The sequence below is a fragment of the Pristiophorus japonicus genome, chromosome 15, assembly GCF_044704955.1.
Source record: "Pristiophorus japonicus isolate sPriJap1 chromosome 15, sPriJap1.hap1, whole genome shotgun sequence".
Taxonomy (NCBI): domain Eukaryota; kingdom Metazoa; phylum Chordata; class Chondrichthyes; family Pristiophoridae; genus Pristiophorus; species Pristiophorus japonicus.
This window is the reverse complement of record NC_091991.1, coordinates 138,553,188-138,571,599: the sequence shown is the minus strand read 5'-3', so window position 1 is coordinate 138,571,599 and position 18,412 is coordinate 138,553,188. Positions and strand designations below refer to the sequence as shown.

The following is an 18,412-nucleotide window of genomic DNA, read 5'->3' as shown; positions in this document are numbered from 1 at the left end:
AACCATCAAAAACTCCAAACACAATTAGTGTATTTAATAACTGGTACCAGTGAATTAATTCAGCCTATAACCAGCACTTTTCCTCTCCCTCCTACATAGAACCTTTTCTGATTTTTCCTTCCCATCCCCAGTAATAGGAGGAGCCATAATTCCATCTACCCAGAACTCAGCCCCTTACAGGTATTAGGAGGTAATAACTAGCAGTCCTTGGTTAAAATTCTTTCCTCCCTCAACCCTCGAAGCATGTTCTGACCAATTGGTCAATTATTTAACAACAACCATCTCTCTTCCATGTGTTAGTGACATTTCATTCTGTTTTTGTTCAGGGTGGCACACTCAACAGAACCACTAAGCATTCAGCAGCTGCAAAAGAGGAAAATCAAGAACAGTCAGAAACATCCCCTTTGCTAAGGGAGACAAGTGATGAGAACCAAATTAACTGAATCCAAGACACAAATTGTTCCTATTAAAGAAAACTGGGCTATTCAATAGCCAATGCTTTTTTTTTTTAAAGTGCAAATTTAACAGCCTCATGTCAAACATCAATATCCTCAATCACATTAAGGCAATAATTTTATAGCTGAACTACAGAATGTTTTATTAAATCTCAATACTTGCTGTTCAATACAAGCCTTCAATAAATGTAACAGTCACATTCCTCACCTACACCAGCCCTTGCAGTTATTACGTATGTATGTAACTTGAACTGTGTGGGTGGGGCGCGGGGGGGGTTAGCCTTTTACTATTGTTGGGCTATGAGAGAAGCTCTGGTTTTCTGCTGCTCTGAAGCACACCTGATCTTGGGGTGGATGCTTAACATTGGGTAAGATTGCAAAAGGAAACATTAAAATTTTCCATAGGTCTGTCAGGTGGAGAAGAGCAGCTTATGCCCTCTGGGTATAAAAGTGCTACACAACCAACTAATTACTCCTGTATATTTGTTAGTATGTAGGGCATAAGGTGTGACTGACTAAAAACAAGCAAATGGGAGCAAGACACTCCTCTGGCAAGGAGGAAAAAAATAGTCCTGTGCAAGCCAGTAGGAAAGAATCATGTGATGAGTAAGGAAGTGTTGTATGTTTATTTTTAAATGCAAGAATGTGAACTATATTTCACAGGTTAAACACTCACTTTATAACCATACTTGCATGGGTTTTTGATTAGAATCTCATTTTAATGAAACACCACAGTATTTGTTTGATCCAGGCATGAATGAAGATTGATTTTTCATAGTGTTCCAGATTGGCTGTCTGCTGCTTTGGCTTGTATTGGAAACCAGGGCTTTAACTGCACTGAGTGGTTCCTGCAAATACTGATTACATGACATTGTCAAATATAGTTAGTTGAAAATGACTACTCTGAACACAGGTTTTTTTAAACTCAGCAGTTCATGGATGGGATTTATTCCTCAATCTGGAAATGGCAATTTGCCAGCATAGATGGTGCCAGAAGCTGTGAAACTTACCTGAAACACTTAATTAGCTTCTCATTTGAAAGGAATATTTTGAACAGTTCATTTGTGACTAATTACAAGTTAGTTATCTGCAGTCAACTTTGAATATCCAAACTCTAGCCCTCAATAATCCCTATTTCTTCTTCTCATCCCTCATTACTGGGGTGAAATTAGTAAACAGGGTGCCAGTGAATTGGAAACCTGTTGTACACCAGTGACTTTCATGGGAAAGAAAATAGGGTGCAGTATAAAACAGGCTCCCAATTCACTTTTGGCTTTGTGTTGACAAAAAATTGAGATTTAATGAGTAAACACTAACACCCTCCATCACTGACATGCAAGACTGTTTAAACTATAGATGTAGAAATCTAATTCCACCCCTCAAGTAGGACTTAGCCAGTGATCATGTTTCCTGCTAACCCAGCTGAAAATGATTTGTGTTTACATAGCAGTATGAAACTTTTTTCTTAACTACTTCCTGGTCAGATTTTATTTGCTTATGTATCCATACATGCTCACCCCCATCATGTGCATTAACCATTCCATTCACCCACTCCAGGTAGTTTTAAAAAAAATGACCTGATGCTAATTCAGGAATCCTCTGGCAAAAATACTCAGCCATCAGTAGGTGAAGTTTGCCTGATCAACTATAAATGCTATCCAGAAATAGCTTGCTTTTAATGTGCTTGGATCACCCTGTTTAAGGTGTTAACATTTCTGGAAGGATGATAGGAACAAGTCTTCTCTACTTCCTCCTGATCTACCAGGTTCATCACCCTCAGAGTAAACTTCATTCTGGTTTTGTTTCATAAGTGGTCCCAAGTTTTGCCTGACATCACCTCAAACATTCTATTTACATCATGATATCCATGCCCTTAATAGTAAATACTTGGATCAGATCCTCTGCAAGTCTCCAGTCAGCAAGTACACACTTGAGAAATTAAGTCCATCATAGTTCAAATTCTCAGGCTGGTCATGTTGCCTTTCTGTAGCATTGCTGGAGTTTATAACCTTCAGTCCTAAATAATACCCAAGCCTACAGCAATAGAGGACAGAGACCCATTCATCAGAGGAAAATAGCACAAAGCAAGTTGTGCCTCGTTAAGGTGTAAATAGAACCTCCATGTATAATTTTTTTTGAAGTGCAAAATAGACATTTAGGTTTATAAAATTTCTGCAAATTTGACTTTTATTGTACAACCCAAGCATAGAAATGTTATGGCCAAATACCTTGTGTAGCATGGTCACAGCAGCATTTGTAACTTTGGTTTGAGTTATTTCCATGCTGTGACCAGAATGGAAATTTTATTTGGAAAGCAACATGGTCAAGGATTAGAGAAATAAGAGGCTGATGGGGGTAGCAGTTTTAAGACTGAAAAATCCTCATTGGAGCACTACATCCATTTTGCCTGCCCACCATTAATTTCAAGTTCTAATCATCCACAACTGTCAGTATGACTTTTACATTACAAGTCCTTGTTACACCACTCCAGAACTCTTGCTTATCAAAAAAATGTTCATCTCCAAAACCTTCCATCACAGACTATGCCCACTGGAATCAGTTGGCTTTCACTAAAAGTTTGTTTTTAATTTCTCAAACTTATGGTTTGCTCAAGGAATTCTACAAGGAGCATGTGTCCTGTCTTGGTATCAAATGACCTCAACTTTATCCACTACTTTCCTGATGATGCCACTCTACATTCAGTGCACACAACAGCCATTGTTCCTGGTACTACAGCAGAACCTCTTTCTTTGCCCTTCAAAGAGAAGTCAGTGAAAATCTTATACAATGTGTTTAAACCAACAGCTACCATCTCACACTTGCCATTCCACCCATAATCCTCAGACATCTTCAATTAAATACAAAATACTCTGCTTTGCCACTGCTAGAACATGCTTCAAAAAGCTTTTCCTTTCATGCCCAACACTTAATTGCCCTCAAATCTTAGAGATGGAATGTTTAAGTGTTTCCAATGTCCTACATGTTTGTTAGCAGATGTAGCAAGTTTTGGGGGGGGGGGGGGGGGGGGGGAAAGAGAAAAGGAGAGAGAGGTGAAAATCTGCCACCAGCCAAATATTTACTTCAGATTGACTAGAAAATAGAAATTTTATTGGATGAGAAAATACAGAAACTCAGTAATTTTTTTTGGCTATTGCTATTCAGTTATCTGCATCCAAGATGGTTGCATAAAAGGCACAGGAAAAAAGACCGCTTCCTCACTGGCAATAATTGGCATACATGTGTGCACAACCTTCAAAACATTCCTTGAACTATAGTATAGAAAAAAAAGTCAGTGAGGATACAGCATTAAGTACCCTGAACACTGCTGCCAAAGCTAGACTGCAAGGCAGCTAATAGAAATGTACCCTGAGAGCACAAGCAAAATTGAGCATTGGTTAGAATTATGCTACAAAACATTTCATTTAACAAAGTCATGTCAAAACTGCAAACAGCAAATGATTAACTTAAATAAGAGTATTAAATACAGCAACCTTTCAGTACAATGTTATTACCCATTTGTATAGATTTCATGTTACTTTTCTATGTCTTGTTATAAATACTTTCAAGTTATCAGCAAAATTAAAACTAGCAATGGTATGTTTTAAAGTCTGCCATAGAAAAGCCTAAAATGTAGTTAAATCTTCAAGAGATCCCTGATCTAAAATGGGGAAGATTTCCTCTACACTATAGCTAGCTAATCAGAAACCAATTTAAGATAGGAAATATTTGCCCAATGCAATTCAGGAAAATATATATTTCAAAACTAATCACCTTTCTGTTTCAAGTTTAAATGTTACCATGCCCATTTATAGTTGCAATGTTTATTATACACTAGTTCATAGATCAATATAAAGGAGCTGAAGAATCTGAGTTGCACATAATGTGCATGTTACAATCATGCCAAAGAATCTTTTCAATACATTGGCTGATTTTGCACAACTGTATATTCTTGGTGAACTAAGGTAACAGCTACAGGATTGGGACATGATTCTGATCAAACTCATTCCATTACCACAATCATGTAATTCCATTATAGCCTCCCCACAACATGCTAGTCCCAGGTCACTCCACAGGGTGCAGAAAACACTTCACATGCACAAGGCTGAACTGAAATATTATGGCTGGACTAGTCCACACTGCAGGAAAAAAAGCAGCTCTTGGGAGACAGACATCTTAAGACACTTGATGGGATCTGCAACAAAGGGGACACAACATAAACAATGAGGTTCAACACAGCTGACATTCAATGCCTAGGTCCTTGCACTTGGCTAAACAGACATGCCCAGTTCATCTTACAATGCAAGTTTTACACCATTTATTATTTCCACATTTACCAATGGGTACAAACAATTCTGTTTAAGCTATAGTATACTTCTGGGCCAGCAAATCCTCGTTGAAAATGAACAGCTGCTTTGAAAATAAAATGTACTCGCCTTTCACAGATGAACATTCAAAGGACAGGGAAAAACAGATTGTTAAATATTCAGATGCTGTTCAGAAAAGGTTCTATTCACAACTCAGTTGAAGTGTATTCAAGTTTACCCACTGTTCCATGCAGACTTGGGAAGAGAAAAAAAAAAAGAGTCAAACAAAGCAGAGAGCTTCCTTAGAACAACGAAAGAGTGGATCTACCACCAGGGGGCTGGGTGACCTTGTTATGGGATCGTGGACGTGGACCTAGATGAGGTTCATGATCATCCACTGTGGGCTCCTTTGTATTTTCGTCATCTTCCGTTTCTTCATTTTCTTGTTCATGCTCTGGGAAAATAAAATTTACATTGTTTTATTCAGTAGCTAATTGTTTTAATTTGTTCCTAAATATTGTAAACATTTATATCTAACTTCCAATATTTCATTTTGCTACTTAAAATAAAGGCATCATGGCTACTTTATGCTCAGATTTGATATTACATTTGGATATCAATTTTATGCATGCCAACTGCTCTAAGCAAATTTTCTGTAATGATCAGTTTGCTCCAATACAAGTCTCACCTTTCAATTCCTCATTTGCATCAGAGAACAAGTTTGCATCCTGTTTTTAAAAAAAAAAAGTTACAAATTCATTACCATTCAGCAACTAGACTGCATTATGTAATGCAAATCAAGCCATTAGTACACCACTGGAGTATTAAAGAAACTGTTTCAGATACACTTTATGCAGTCACAAATGATGTTAGTTGGAATCCAATAAAAACAGGTTTCCCATTAGAGGTGGACCTGATCAAGTTAAATTCAGGACTAGCTACAAGTCCCATTGGTTGAGCATTAGGTGATTTGGTTAATAATTTGTAGTTGATGTAATGGTTCCCATTACTCCCAATAAACATTTATCTCCAATTTTTAATATTTCATACTAAAATGTGAAGGCATGCTCAGATTCACTCATGACAAAGCAGGCATCCCACAATATTTACAATGTAATCTATACTTCAAATACCAATTGCTCATTTTATAACATGCAATGAAGTTTCAAGACCAAGCCATCATGGATGCCATTCAGCTTGCTTGAATACAACACTAGACAATCCTGCACTATCAGTGTAGCCACCACAACATAAAATTTATAATGTTTATGGGATTGGCAGGCAAATGGGGTTTTGCACCATTACCCTCTAGATGAATCATATGCCAGAAACAATTTAACTTGTGCTGTTCCAAATACTGTAAACAAAATGTACCAAGGTGATCCCTCGGCATCATACACCATCCAATACAAGAGCTCAGCATTAAAACTCTGCAACACTTAAAGTTATTGACTTGAAAGGGTAGAACTAACTGATTCAAAAGTTCAAACAGGACAGGATGCCACAAAAATAGTCGTATATTTATATTCTAATGTTTTAAGTTCACAAGATAGTTATAGATGAAATCTTGCATCATCCATCAGAATAGAAAAAAGTTATTGCTTGCTAACTACCCCAAAATAACAATCCAATTGTTTCTTGAATTAGTTCAATGTTTTAGTCTCCATCCTACAACTAACTTAAGCCCAGGAGAGGCACAAGTTTAGGACCCAGAAGAGACAAGGGCCCAGGGGCAGCACAGGCCAGCCCACACTAGGTCTGTGCAGCAGAACTGGTCTCCAGTTGTCTTGGTTAATCCTTGCCACTGAACCAAGACCTAGCTCCATCAAGCCCGTGCTGGCTGGTGTGCAATGACCCAGATGTTAAAATCCACAGGCATCTTCCACCCTTCAATATGCAGTTCTGGACCTGGAATATTAGATCCTTCATTGAAACACCTGAGAACTCATCCTTTTTGGTGGAAGCAAGTCATTCTTGATATGAGGGACCACCCAAGAAGGAGTCCTTACAACAGCTCAATGAACACAGGGCACTGTGTTTATGAACCATACCTTTGGTTTGTTTGGATGAGAGAGAACTGCAGTGGAAGCAACAGATTCCCCAAAGATGTCACTGCTTTTGGCACCAGCTGGAACATTCCGCGGTTGTGAAGAAACAGGATCTGGCTCGCTAAAAATCCCACTGCCTTTTCCACCTAAAAACAAAAAGTTTAACAGTTAGAAAGCTAGCAGAATCTGCAGATTCAAGTTCAGCATCAACAATTAATACATTTTTAATCCAGCAAGTTTGTTTTGAAATACATCACCTGAAAGGGTGGTAGAAAATTTTAACATTCAAAAGGAAATTCTTAAATGTAGGACTATGGGGAAGAGGCAGAGAGGGAGACTAATTGGATAGCTTTCAAAAGGTAGACAGATGGCCTCCTTCAGTGCTGTACCATTCTATGGATAATATAAAAAGGAGTTGGGGAAACTGGCAGATGCAAAAGTCAAATAATTGAAAGCAATCCAGTGCCAAATAGAAATACTATTAATCCTCAAATCAGAAAGGGAGGAATTCAGTCCCTCAAGTTTAAAGCAACCAAGTTGCAACCCCTCATTACTGTATTTGTAAACATGGCAAATCTGAAACCACTGGGGCACAGTAACTAATTTCTTCCTAGGGGATTTTCACTCACTCGATTGATATTCAGACTTTGACAATTCCCATTAACAGCAATACATTTCACATCATTTAGATCATCCGCCATATCATTTTGAAATCTTATTTCTGTCCTGATGCTTGCGATCATCAATTGCCAGCTTCAATTTTGATCTCATTAGTGAACTTCTAAATTGAGGATCCCTTTGTAATTTCTTGCAAGTCCAGAAGCTAGCTTCTCTATCCTCTTGCAACCCCCGCCCCCCCCAATCCCACTCCCAAAGTGCAATCCATGGCACTATTTGATTTGCCAATTGGACAGTTGTCAGGTGGGGCAGATTTGCCCACCTACCAATGTGCTGATCATGTTTGATTGTGGGTAAGCTCCCAGCTATGTTGGATGTAGCAACATAGTGAGCTCACCAAAGGAAAATGGGAGGAACAATAAGCTATAAAGAGGGCCAATTAGGAATGGCTAATAAATTTCAAACAATTCAATCAAAAGATAAGTGGCAGATAAAAGATCAGCAGCCATTATAAATATTTTTATCACACATTTCAGTCTTAAAGTTGTTTGGCAAATCTCAGTAGCTAGCATAAATGAGGTACAAAGTAATGTGATCAAATGAAGAAAATACTTCCAAACCCTGTCAAGACTAGCAAGTAGAAGGGCTCTTCTCAAGACAACATTAGTGTTCCTGAATGAGGAAGACAACTGACATTACAATAGATCACTGCCATGGGTAGAACCCTATGGTGCACAATAGCTACAGAGGACCTTGTAGCAGATCTCAGCTCTATCTGACTGCTGGTTGTCCTGCAACCTATGTAACCAGTTCTGTATAGTCATTGCCAAGTCAGAGACTCAGTTGCAAATGTTGATTTAGGTGCAGTCTATCATCCATTGTTCCTCCTCCAAAAAACCCACCATTTCCCCAATGTTGAGTAAAATGAAAAAGATGACAGCCATAGCACTTGGCAAAGTCCCCTGAACAACTGATGAAACCAGTAAAAAAGGAAAAGTGCTCAGTTCAGAATATTGCCATAAATCTGGGACTAAATGTGCTACTGCAAATCAGTGGGTGCTTCTGACTGTAGTCAAGGGAATGCAGGTCAAAATGTAATCCTTTAAAGCCGTAGTGTCATTCTGGTGAATCAGCACTGCAGCCTCATTTCCCCCCCCCCCCTCCCCCAAATATACTCCAAGGTGCAATGCCCAACACAGTACTCCAGACAGTGATCAATGCTCCTTACAATTGAAGCACAACTTCCTTCCAGCCCCTCAAGATAAAGGCCAACATGCCATTATATATACACCTGTACTGACTTAATTTGTATTCTTGGGACTCCCAAATCTCTGCTCTCGTCCCAAGCTTTTCACCATTTAGACTTATCTTTCTTGGGTCCAAAGAAGATGACCTCACTTGACCACACAACTCCATTTGCCATAATTTTACCAACTCAGTCTGTCCCTTTGCAACTTCCTGCTCCCATCTGTACTACTTATTGTCCCTCAATGTCATCTTACACATTGAACTTTCAATTCCTTCATCCAAGTCATTAATATGGTGAAAAGTTAATGCCCTGAACAAGCAGCATGGTTACAACATGTTTATATTATTAAATACCAATAGGACCTCAACCAGCAGTATTGACTCTGATTTCCCACTCGGCCACTAAAGACACCTGCAGATTATAGCAAGCGGGAAGTTTATCATGCACCATCCTGTAGATATCTACAAACTGATTCTATACACATTATAGAATCGGTACGTCCAATATCACCCAGTGGCCATCCACAAATTACAGGGCTTGAAAAGATTAGTTTAATTGGTCTTTACCTGGAGGATTGGATCTCTTTGGCAAAGAAGTTTCTTCCGGTGGTCCAAAAATGTTGGATGCCATCTTGTGGGGTTTGCTGGATGTCACATCAGTCGTACCAAATATGTTACTGGAACCACCACCAGGTGGTCTGAGCACTCGGCTAATGAGGAACAGGAGTCAAGAATTATTAGTGCTCCATTTTAGTCAGTCATCTGCTTTTCTACCCCTAGCGCATACTATAAAATCCCAGAGAACCTAGTTTACCAACTCAAGGCAACCCTGCAAACATTATGGAAAGGCCTTAGCACTATTTACCAAGCAACAGATATTACAGTTCAACAAAATGTCAGTTATTACACAAGGAATGGTTTTTAATTAAACTCAGTATTAAAAAGGAATAAAGCAAACACCTAGCATCAATAGTATCTACTCCTGTTATAGTACGTTGGAGAGAACAGTATTTTTAAAATCTGCCTCAAGAGCATCAACCCACTGGAAGTATGCTTGTTTCTCCACACCAAGTTACCTTGCTAGCCATACAATTAATTATTTTGAGCCTATACCCAGTAGCAAATGGGAGCAAGACTGCACAAATTCATTGGGCTATGCACATGGAAATGTCTTCCAAATGTTGAGTTTTGGGGAACAGCAAGATGTTTCTTTCCACTCTCCCAAAACCACACATTAAGTTTTACAACTTGATATTCTAGTTCTTCCTGTTTGAACACAAAGGCAATGGACTGTAGTTTGACAAAACTACTAATAGTACTTTCTCAGTCATACTGCTTCGCATCAGAATCATTCTGAAGTGGTAAACCTAGGGATATTTTGAACTATTCTATTATGCAATTGTTATTTTACAATATGGGTACTTCTGTGCTGTAAACTTCTATGATTCTATTGATCCTCTAGTTTTCAACTTGCTTCAAAATAAAAGTGAAAACTCAGGATCTGTTTAACAGATTAATTTTTAATTTGGGGGGTATAGTAGCATAGTGGTTATGTTAATACTCATTTAAACTGCCCATCTTATAAATTTAACAAATTAGACCCGAAGGTAGTCTGATATCCAATTGTGATGACTAAGCTGTGCCAGTTCTTACTGTGTGATTTTGAAACAGGAACTTTCACATTACGTGATTGGGATGCTCACTACACTACAGAAACAGGTCAACACGAGTACAGTGAGTAACTTGGAAAACAAACTTTAGGCATGATCATGGACTTAATATTTAAAGTCAGATTTTAGATATACACAACTATACAATGTCATCTGCTGCCAGTCAATGTTAAGCAAGCTCAAGCAAAGGGACAGGGGAATTAAAAAACATACTATAGTACTGTTCAGGGTTACTTCCTGCAGTACCAATTTCAATGTTGTTGCAGTATAACTCATATTAGTGCTGTCTCACAATGGACTTAAGTGATGTCATCCTAAAACAATGAAAGTCCAGAGTCCATTGTAAAACATGATTAAGACTGGCTAGTCCAAATTTAGTTCTAGTATATAAAGTTTACCCACAGATTAGATACACCAGTCACCACTTTAAAGTGCACTCAATGAATAGATGAATAAGTCCAATATTAGAGTCACAACTAATCTCAAGCAAATCTAGCAACAACTCATGTAGCACAGGGCTTCAAATAGAAGTGGTTGGGCTTTGATAAACAAAACCTCAGAACATTAACTCAACAGTCTCAAGATTGTAACAGAGCAACAACCCAAGAGGTTTCGCAAACTAAAGTAGGAGTCACTAAGCAATCAACATTTTACACAAAGACTCTAAAGTATTAACTGATGGAGGGTTAAAACATATATCATTTTCATATCACCTCAGAGGACAACAACTATTTAGCAAATGCAGTAGTCATTCTGACAATATCTCAAGCAGACAAGACATTAAAATGTTCAACTGAAGGATAACCCTTGCAACACAGCACTCAACTCATTCCTGCATTGGACGGTCAGCTGAGTAAGTGTTCAAGATTGAATCAACAACTTTCTAACTCTAGGAAAGCCAAGCAAACATCCAAACAGGCACCTTCTAGTAGCTGGCTCACAGGAGAATTGGTAAAGGCCTGGAATCATATCCCCTACTCCATAAATGGTGCACAATAGGAGGGAAAATGTTAAACTTGTAGAATGTACAGTACAGAAACAGGCCATTTGGCCCAAACCAATCCATGCTCCACATATGCTTCCTCCTATCCTACTTAACTAAACTAACATTTTACCACCATCAAACCAGATGGCAAAAAAAAAAATCAAAAAATCTAAAGTAGGTATATGCTTAGCATTAACAAGAAATGTAGGAAAAACAAGTCAAATCCTCCAAAAGAAGTGCTACCAGTTTCAGGTCTGCCCTAGATATTCTCTTGGGTACAATGGCACTGCTCAATTGTCCAAGACTGACAAGTGTCTTTATTCAGGCATGTGCCTGTATTGCCCAATATCTAGTTATACATTACCATAATACAGGGATGCAACAAAAGGAACCACTTATAATCTGAAATGGTGTGTCTGGTTTTGATTCCAGACTGAAAAACACTTGGAAACAAGGCCATATGAATTGTTAAACTGTTTAATTTCATAGATGGCAAGTGAAAATAGAACAGTCAAAACAAATTCTACTTTACTCAATCTCACCACCTCTAATAAAACAAATGGAAAGGTAATAAAGCACACACCCTTCTATGGGTTGATCAACTTGGTTTTGCATTACCTTCCTTGAGATATGTCTATACTACAAAAAAAAGGACTTAGCTTCCAGGTCAACATACTCAGGATACAACACAATAGGAGCAGGAGTAGGCCATTTGGCCCCTCGAGCCTACTCCACCATTTAATCTTTACGCAGAGGGTTGTGAGGATCTGGAACTCACTGCCTGGAAGAGTGGTGGATGCAGAAACCCTCACCACTTTTGAGATGGTTGGATGGGCACTTAGCACCGTAACCTGCAGGGTTACAGACCTAGAGCTGGTTATTGGAGATTAGACAGGATAATCTTTTGTTGGCACAGATATAATGGCAAGTACTGCAGGGAATCAAATATGGCCAGGGTGATCACCTGGTGGGTCAGGGGAATTTTCCCAGATTATTTCTCCCTAAATTGGCCTGAGTTTTTAAATCTGGTTTTTGCCTCTCCCAGGAGATCACATGGCTCCAGTTGGAGTGGAGCGTAGAATGTTTCAGTGCAAGAGGTGTTGCAGTTGTGTGCGGCGGACAGGTTGGGCTGTGTACTCTTTGCCCTTCTGCCATTGTTCATAGGTTTATATGCAACCTTCAGGGCTGCTGACCAAGGGCCGTGCATCTTTGTCGACCAGCACAGACACAATGGGCTGAAATGGCCTCGTGCTGTAAATTTCTATGCTTCTACTATTTCTGCCAAAGTGCATAACCTCACATTTTCCCACATTATACTCCATCTGCCAAATTTTCACCCACTCACTTAGCCTGTCTATGTCCTTTGCAGATTTGTGTGTCCTACTCACATTGCTTTTCCTCCCATCTTTGTATCGTCAGCAAACTTGGCTACGTTGCACTCAGTCCCTTCCTCCAAGTTATATATAGATTGTAAATAGTTGGGGTCCCAGCACTGATCCCTGCGGCACCCCACTGGTTACTAATTGCCAATCATTTATCCCGACTATTAGCCAATCCTCTATCCATGCTAATATATTACCTCCAAACCCAGTATCTTGTGCAGTAACCTTTTATGTGGCACCTTGTCAAATGCCTTCTGAAAGTCCAAATACACCACATCCATTGGTTCCCTGTTATCCACCCTGTTTGTTACATCTTCAAAGAAGTCCAGCAAATTTGTCAAACATGACTGCCTTCATAAATCCATGCTGACTCTGCCTTACCAAATTTTGCTTCTCCAAATTGTCCTGCTACTGCTTCTTTCATAATGGACTCCAACATCTTCCCAACCACAGATGTTAGGCTAATTAAGTCTATAGTTTCCTGCTTTTTGTCTGCCTCCTTTTTTTAAAATTAGGGGCATTACATTTGCAGTTTTCCAATCTGCTGGGATCTCCCCAGAATCCAGGGAATTTTGGTAAATTCCCTTAGCAGAGAGGTCAACAACCAGGGAGCATAGATTTAAAGTAATTGGTGAGGTTGAGGAAATGAAGGGAATAATTTTTTCCACCTGGAGGGTGGTGGGGGTCTGGAATTCACTGCCTGAAAGGGTGATAGAGGCAGAAACCCTCACCACATTGAAAAAGTACCTGGATATACACTTAAAGTGTCATAAACTACAAGGTTACAGACCAAATGCTAGAAAGTGGGATTAGGCTAGATACCTTGGTCAGCCAGCATAGAGACAATAAGCCAAAATAGCCTCCTTCCATGCTGTAAATTTATGATTTTTTTTTTAAAAAACAAAATTTGCACACACAATGCCAAAACCCTTAAAGAAAAATACCAAAATGTGAGCCGTTATAGCAATTCAAATTGTCAAACTTATTTTAGAGATTGCGCCAAAGGAAAGAGTTGCACTTTCCCCACCACTACTTTTAGGTCAGAGCTCGAAACAGTCAACATAACATTTTTTACAGGATCCTGAGCAGTATGGCTATAAATTGACAATCCTAAGAATGAACATAATCACTTTATTTCATATTACTAAGTTAAAGCAGCAATTAACTAACCCAACTGCTTCAAGGTTACTTCAGTCAGTCATTCAGATTACATAAAAGTTCAACTCCATACCCTTATTGAAATAAAAATTTAAAGTCTGACTTTTAAGTACAGCAAAGAGAATTCAGGAACTAGTCACATTTTAGTGTACTAATTATACCACATTACTGAATCAGTTTATTTTAAGCATTAGAATCAGTTTATACATAGCATTTTTGGCATAAGTAGTTCTAACAGACTGGAGAACCTTTGAAGTTCAGTGACATTCATAAGCAACAACATAATTATGAACTGCAAGAGGCCTTGCACTACATGTAAAAAAAAATAGCACAAACAAATCCATTTTGGCTCATAGAGCTTGACCCTTTCAACTTATTCAACCAGCTTTTCACCAATTTAAACTTATGCCCTCTTGTTCAGGTGTCCAGTTTCAGCTCTGCATTAGATAGTCTTATGGACTCCTAATGTACACTGCTCCCAAAAAGATAACCCTTTAAAACAAAGTACTCAATTTATCACAAAGTGGCAAAAGAGCAAAATACTGCAGATGCAGGAAATCTGAAATAAAACAGAAAATGCTGGCAACTCAGGTCAGGCAGCATGTGTGGGGAGAGAAACAGTGTTAATGTTTCAGGTGAATGACCTTTTCTCAGGATTATTACAGCAGGGCTGTTGCTAACAAAGACCACAGCCTGCAGTTAAAAGTTTAACTGTAAAAAACTGACTTAACAGGACACAATGAGCCTTTGATAAGATAGTCACAACAGCTCCCATCAAAAAAATACATAATTTAAGCATTATTGCTACTCCCACTATGAAAAGAACAAAGTTGAGTCTCAGTGACCAGATAATCTGTTTTTGTCAGAGGGATAATTGTTGGCTAGGGCTTGGGGTGTGGGGAGGGGGGGGAAGGGAAAGAGGGGAAGGGGGGGGAGGGAAAGAGGGGAGAGGGGAGAAAGTGCAACTCCTCTGCACTGGTGTCTGGTGGGGATTTTTTACATTAACTTGAACAGACAGGGCCTCAGTTTAATACTGCATCTGAAAAATGGCAGCTCCAAAAACATAGTACCCTCTGTCACAATATCAGCCTTATGTGCTTGAACTTATCACCTGACTCAGGAGTGGATCACCACTAAGCCAAGGCCAACACTTCAGGCCTAAAGACAAGCCATTCGATACTAGAGCAGTGAACAAGCACCGAGTGCTACCTGACCTGTCTGTATACCTACAATGTACAGGTTGAATCTCCTTTATCCAGAACCACCCCTCGTCCAGAATCATTCCCAGCTACCGGGTGGCACATGCGCAGAGCACCGACATGAACAAATTGAAGTGCTTCCTCACTGCCAACTCCCACAATCACTGGCCTGACCCCACAATCCACCACCACCTGCTACTCCCTCCCAACCCATGATCTCTGCCACACTGACAGCCCCAAGCCAGCCAGCCCCTATACCATCCAATTTAACATGACCACCCCTCATCCAGAATAGGTTCTTGATAAGGGAGGTTCAACCTGTACAAGAGTCTAGCAGAAAATACTTGAGCCTAGAGGAATAAAGTAATCAAGTGGTCAATACCGATTAAAACATGCTCTCTTCATCCTCAATGGACGAGTCCACACAAGATGGTGCATATATCCAAGACATTCAAATCAAGTTAAGCACCTGCCCAATCGGAATTACTGTTTTGGGAGATTAAAGGTACATTAATGCTCCCAGACGTGAGGGCTCCAGAGAGATCCTTGCTGGAAAGTGGCTGGCTAAGATGAAACAAAGCTGCAATGTCGCCACTGGTCCATTTGTCTTATACACGTGAAACCACAAGTGCCAACAGATTACTGAACCAACAACACAGTCAAGCCCATTTCGATCCTCGCATCAACAGATCTGATGAATTCCTTCCCCCAAGGCTAAAATCTTAGCACCTCCACCTCTCCGTATTAATACCAATCTAAAAAAGCCAATCAGCTCATCCGGAGAGAACCTAGTCAGTCGCCTTGTCACAGCAGCTCAGTACAGTACATGGGTGAAGCCTTCCTGGTCTTTACAGAAGATCACATACTCCGAAAGGGTAGGAGTGATAAAATGCAGCAAGTTCCTGTTGGATTCAGGACAGTACAGAAAAAAACTCGAACTTTGTCCCCACACTTCAAAGGCTGTCGTATTTAAGGAATACAATCGCATACCAAAGATTCCAAAAATGAATGCCCAACGACCACATATGCAAAGCAGCTAACAGAAGAAAAATATAAAAAGGAGACTGAAGGCTTGTTTGGTAGATTTTTAAAAATAACTCAACGATGCGATCTTAGAGTTGCCGAATTGGTCACATTTTAAAAAGGAGCCCATGGGCGACGCAATATTGTGTAAACTATCAAAATGACGAAGCATCAATTGTGCAGACGGAAGTGAGAGTCAAAGTGAAACTCAGCCTCGCTCGTCACACGGTGGCGATGGACCCCTATGCCTCAAGATGAGTGGACTTCAGGGAGGCGCCGGGCTCCGACAGCGGTCAGCTTCAGCCGGGGAGGGCGGCTGGACCAGCGCCGCTTGGAGCCTGACCCTAAAGCGCTTGGTGCCGCACCGGATAGAAAACTTTTGAGATACTTCTCCGCGGGGAAGTGCAAGCTGTGATGGAAACGGGGATTTCCTTCCCCCCACCCCGGCGGTAACCATGGCAACACGTCCTAGGTGCGCGGCTCTCGACCGGGAATTGGGCCAGTCACGGGTAACCTTCCCCAGGGAGGGACACGGCCCCGGTATCCCGCTACCGTCCGGACAGACGGACACTGACCGCGGGGCTCAGCCGCTGCCAAGCACCGGCTCGGGGACTAACCGCCGCCGGTGCTTCCACTCACACCGGCTGCCGGCCTCCTCTCACCTGGAATTGGGTCTGTTCTCCAAACCCTGAAAAGTGCTGGTGGAAGTCATTCTGGCCCAGTGTCCTCTCACTTCGCTCCGGTCCGACTCTCTCCCTAACGGCCGCTGAGAGACAGCCCGCACCAATCCTCATTTAAAGTAGCAGCAGGGCCCCTCTCATTGGCTAATCTACGTGTCAATCAGTAATCGTCCCGCCCTTAGCGTGGATTCGTACTCTCTGATTGGATAGTTTTCCAAGAGAGGCGGGCCCGGACGGGTCGCCGTCAAAAGGAAGCCCCGCCCATAAAGCGAATCCTGATGTTTGATTCGCTCGCGTTCACCACCATTAACCCAGACCCCTGGCCAATCAAAACAGCAGGTTGACAGCGAAACGTCATTTAATCCCACCCACCCAGCAGAAGGTGTGTCCTGATTGGATAAATTCGAATCCTGTACAGTTACTTTGAGCACGAGCCATTGATGAGAAAGGCACGTCAGGCATCTACCGTAATAGCTAATTTCTCTTGGGTTCTCTCGCGTCAATACCAACACAGACTCCTTTTCTATTACATCTGTAATTTGATATTTTAACTTACGTGGGCCCTTAACAAGAGGAAAAGAACGGCCCGCGTGCTTCTGTAATCCGCGCCAAAAGTATTCAGAACCAGTGAGCTATCCTTGGAGAATCGGGCCAATGTAAAGATTGCGGCACTCGTGACTGCGGCAGAATTAAAACGGATAAGATAACCTTACGTGAAAATAAATGATGTAGAAGGGAATTGAGCGATATTCCCAGGGTGAAAAGAGGTCATTCGAGTGTGAGCAGGCTCGTGTGTATTTTTTAAACCGGCATAGACCAATGGCCTGCAATAAAAACAGAAAATGCTGGAAATACTCAGCGGGCTAGGCAGCACCTGTGGAGAGAGAAACAGTTAACGTTTCAGACCAATGGCCCTTCATCATGTATTGACGTGGTCAGAGAACTGGTTGGCAGACAGGAAGCAGAGAGTCGGGATAAACGGGTCCTTTTCAAAATGGCAGGCAGTGACTAGTGGAGTGCCGCAGGGCTCAGTGCTCTTTGCAATATACATTAACGATTGGGATGAAGGAATTAAGTGTAATATCTCCAAGTTTGCAGATGACACTAAATTGGGTGATGGTGTGAGCTGTGAGGGGGACGCTAAGAGGCTGCAGGGTGACTTGGACAGGTTAGGTGAGTGGGCAAATGCATGGCAGATGCAGTATAATGTGGATAAATGTGTGGTTATCCATTTTGGGGGCAAAAACACGAAGGCAGAATATTATCTGAATGGCGGCAGATTAGGAAAAGGGGAGGTGCAACGAGACCTGGAGTCATGGTTCATCAGTCATTGAAGGTTGGCATGCAGGTACAACAGGCGGTGAAGAAAGCAAATCGTATGTTGGCCTTCATAGCTAGGGGATTTGAGTATAGGAGCAGGGAGGTCTTACTGCAGTTGTACAGGGTCTTAGTGAGGCCTCACCTGGAATACTGTGTTCAGTTTTGGTGTCCTAATCTGAGGAAGGACGTTCTTGCTATTGAGGGAGTGCAGCGAAAGTTCACCAGACTGATTCCAGGGATGGCTGGACTGTCATATGAGGAGAGACTGGATCAACTGAAGTTTAGAAGGATGAGAGGGGAGCTCATAGAAACTTATAAGATT

General features: G+C 40.9%; 2 protein-coding genes across 2 annotated transcripts in view; one reads left to right on the top strand and one right to left on the bottom strand.

Annotated features, from left to right (window-relative positions):
* The window catches only part of mfsd1l (major facilitator superfamily domain containing 1-like), a 42,926-nt gene extending 42,483 nt beyond the window's left edge, over positions 1–443 (top strand). The window contains 1 exon segment of the mRNA XM_070901757.1: positions 327–443. Within this exon segment, the coding sequence (XP_070757858.1) occupies positions 327–443 (117 nt within the window).
* Positions 444–3,541: 3,098 nt separating this feature from the next.
* On the bottom strand, positions 3,542–16,870 carry jpt2 (Jupiter microtubule associated homolog 2). The gene is made up of 5 exons (XM_070900981.1): positions 16,753–16,870; positions 9,241–9,383; positions 6,811–6,953; positions 5,448–5,487; positions 3,542–5,213 (listed from the first exon to the last, which is right to left on the bottom strand). Exons 1-5 carry the CDS (start codon positions 16,800–16,802, stop codon positions 5,062–5,064), a joined length of 528 nt encoding a protein of 175 aa, XP_070757082.1. The 5' UTR covers positions 16,803–16,870; the 3' UTR covers positions 3,542–5,061.
* Positions 16,871–18,412: the final 1,542 nt, after the last annotated feature.

Excerpts from the sequence above, each read along its gene's own strand:
- jpt2 (XM_070900981.1), bottom strand. The coding sequence starts at position 16,802 with ATGACTTCCACCAGCACTTTTCAGGGTTTGGAGAACAGACCCAATTCC. Across the intron at positions 5,488-6,810 it reads CTCATCCAAACAAACCAAAG|GATGCAAACTTGTTCTCTGA; the intron begins GTATGGTTCATA and ends TTTTAAAAACAG. Across the intron at positions 5,214-5,447 it reads TGCAAATGAGGAATTGAAAG|AGCATGAACAAGAAAATGAA; the intron begins GTGAGACTTGTA and ends TTATTTTCCCAG.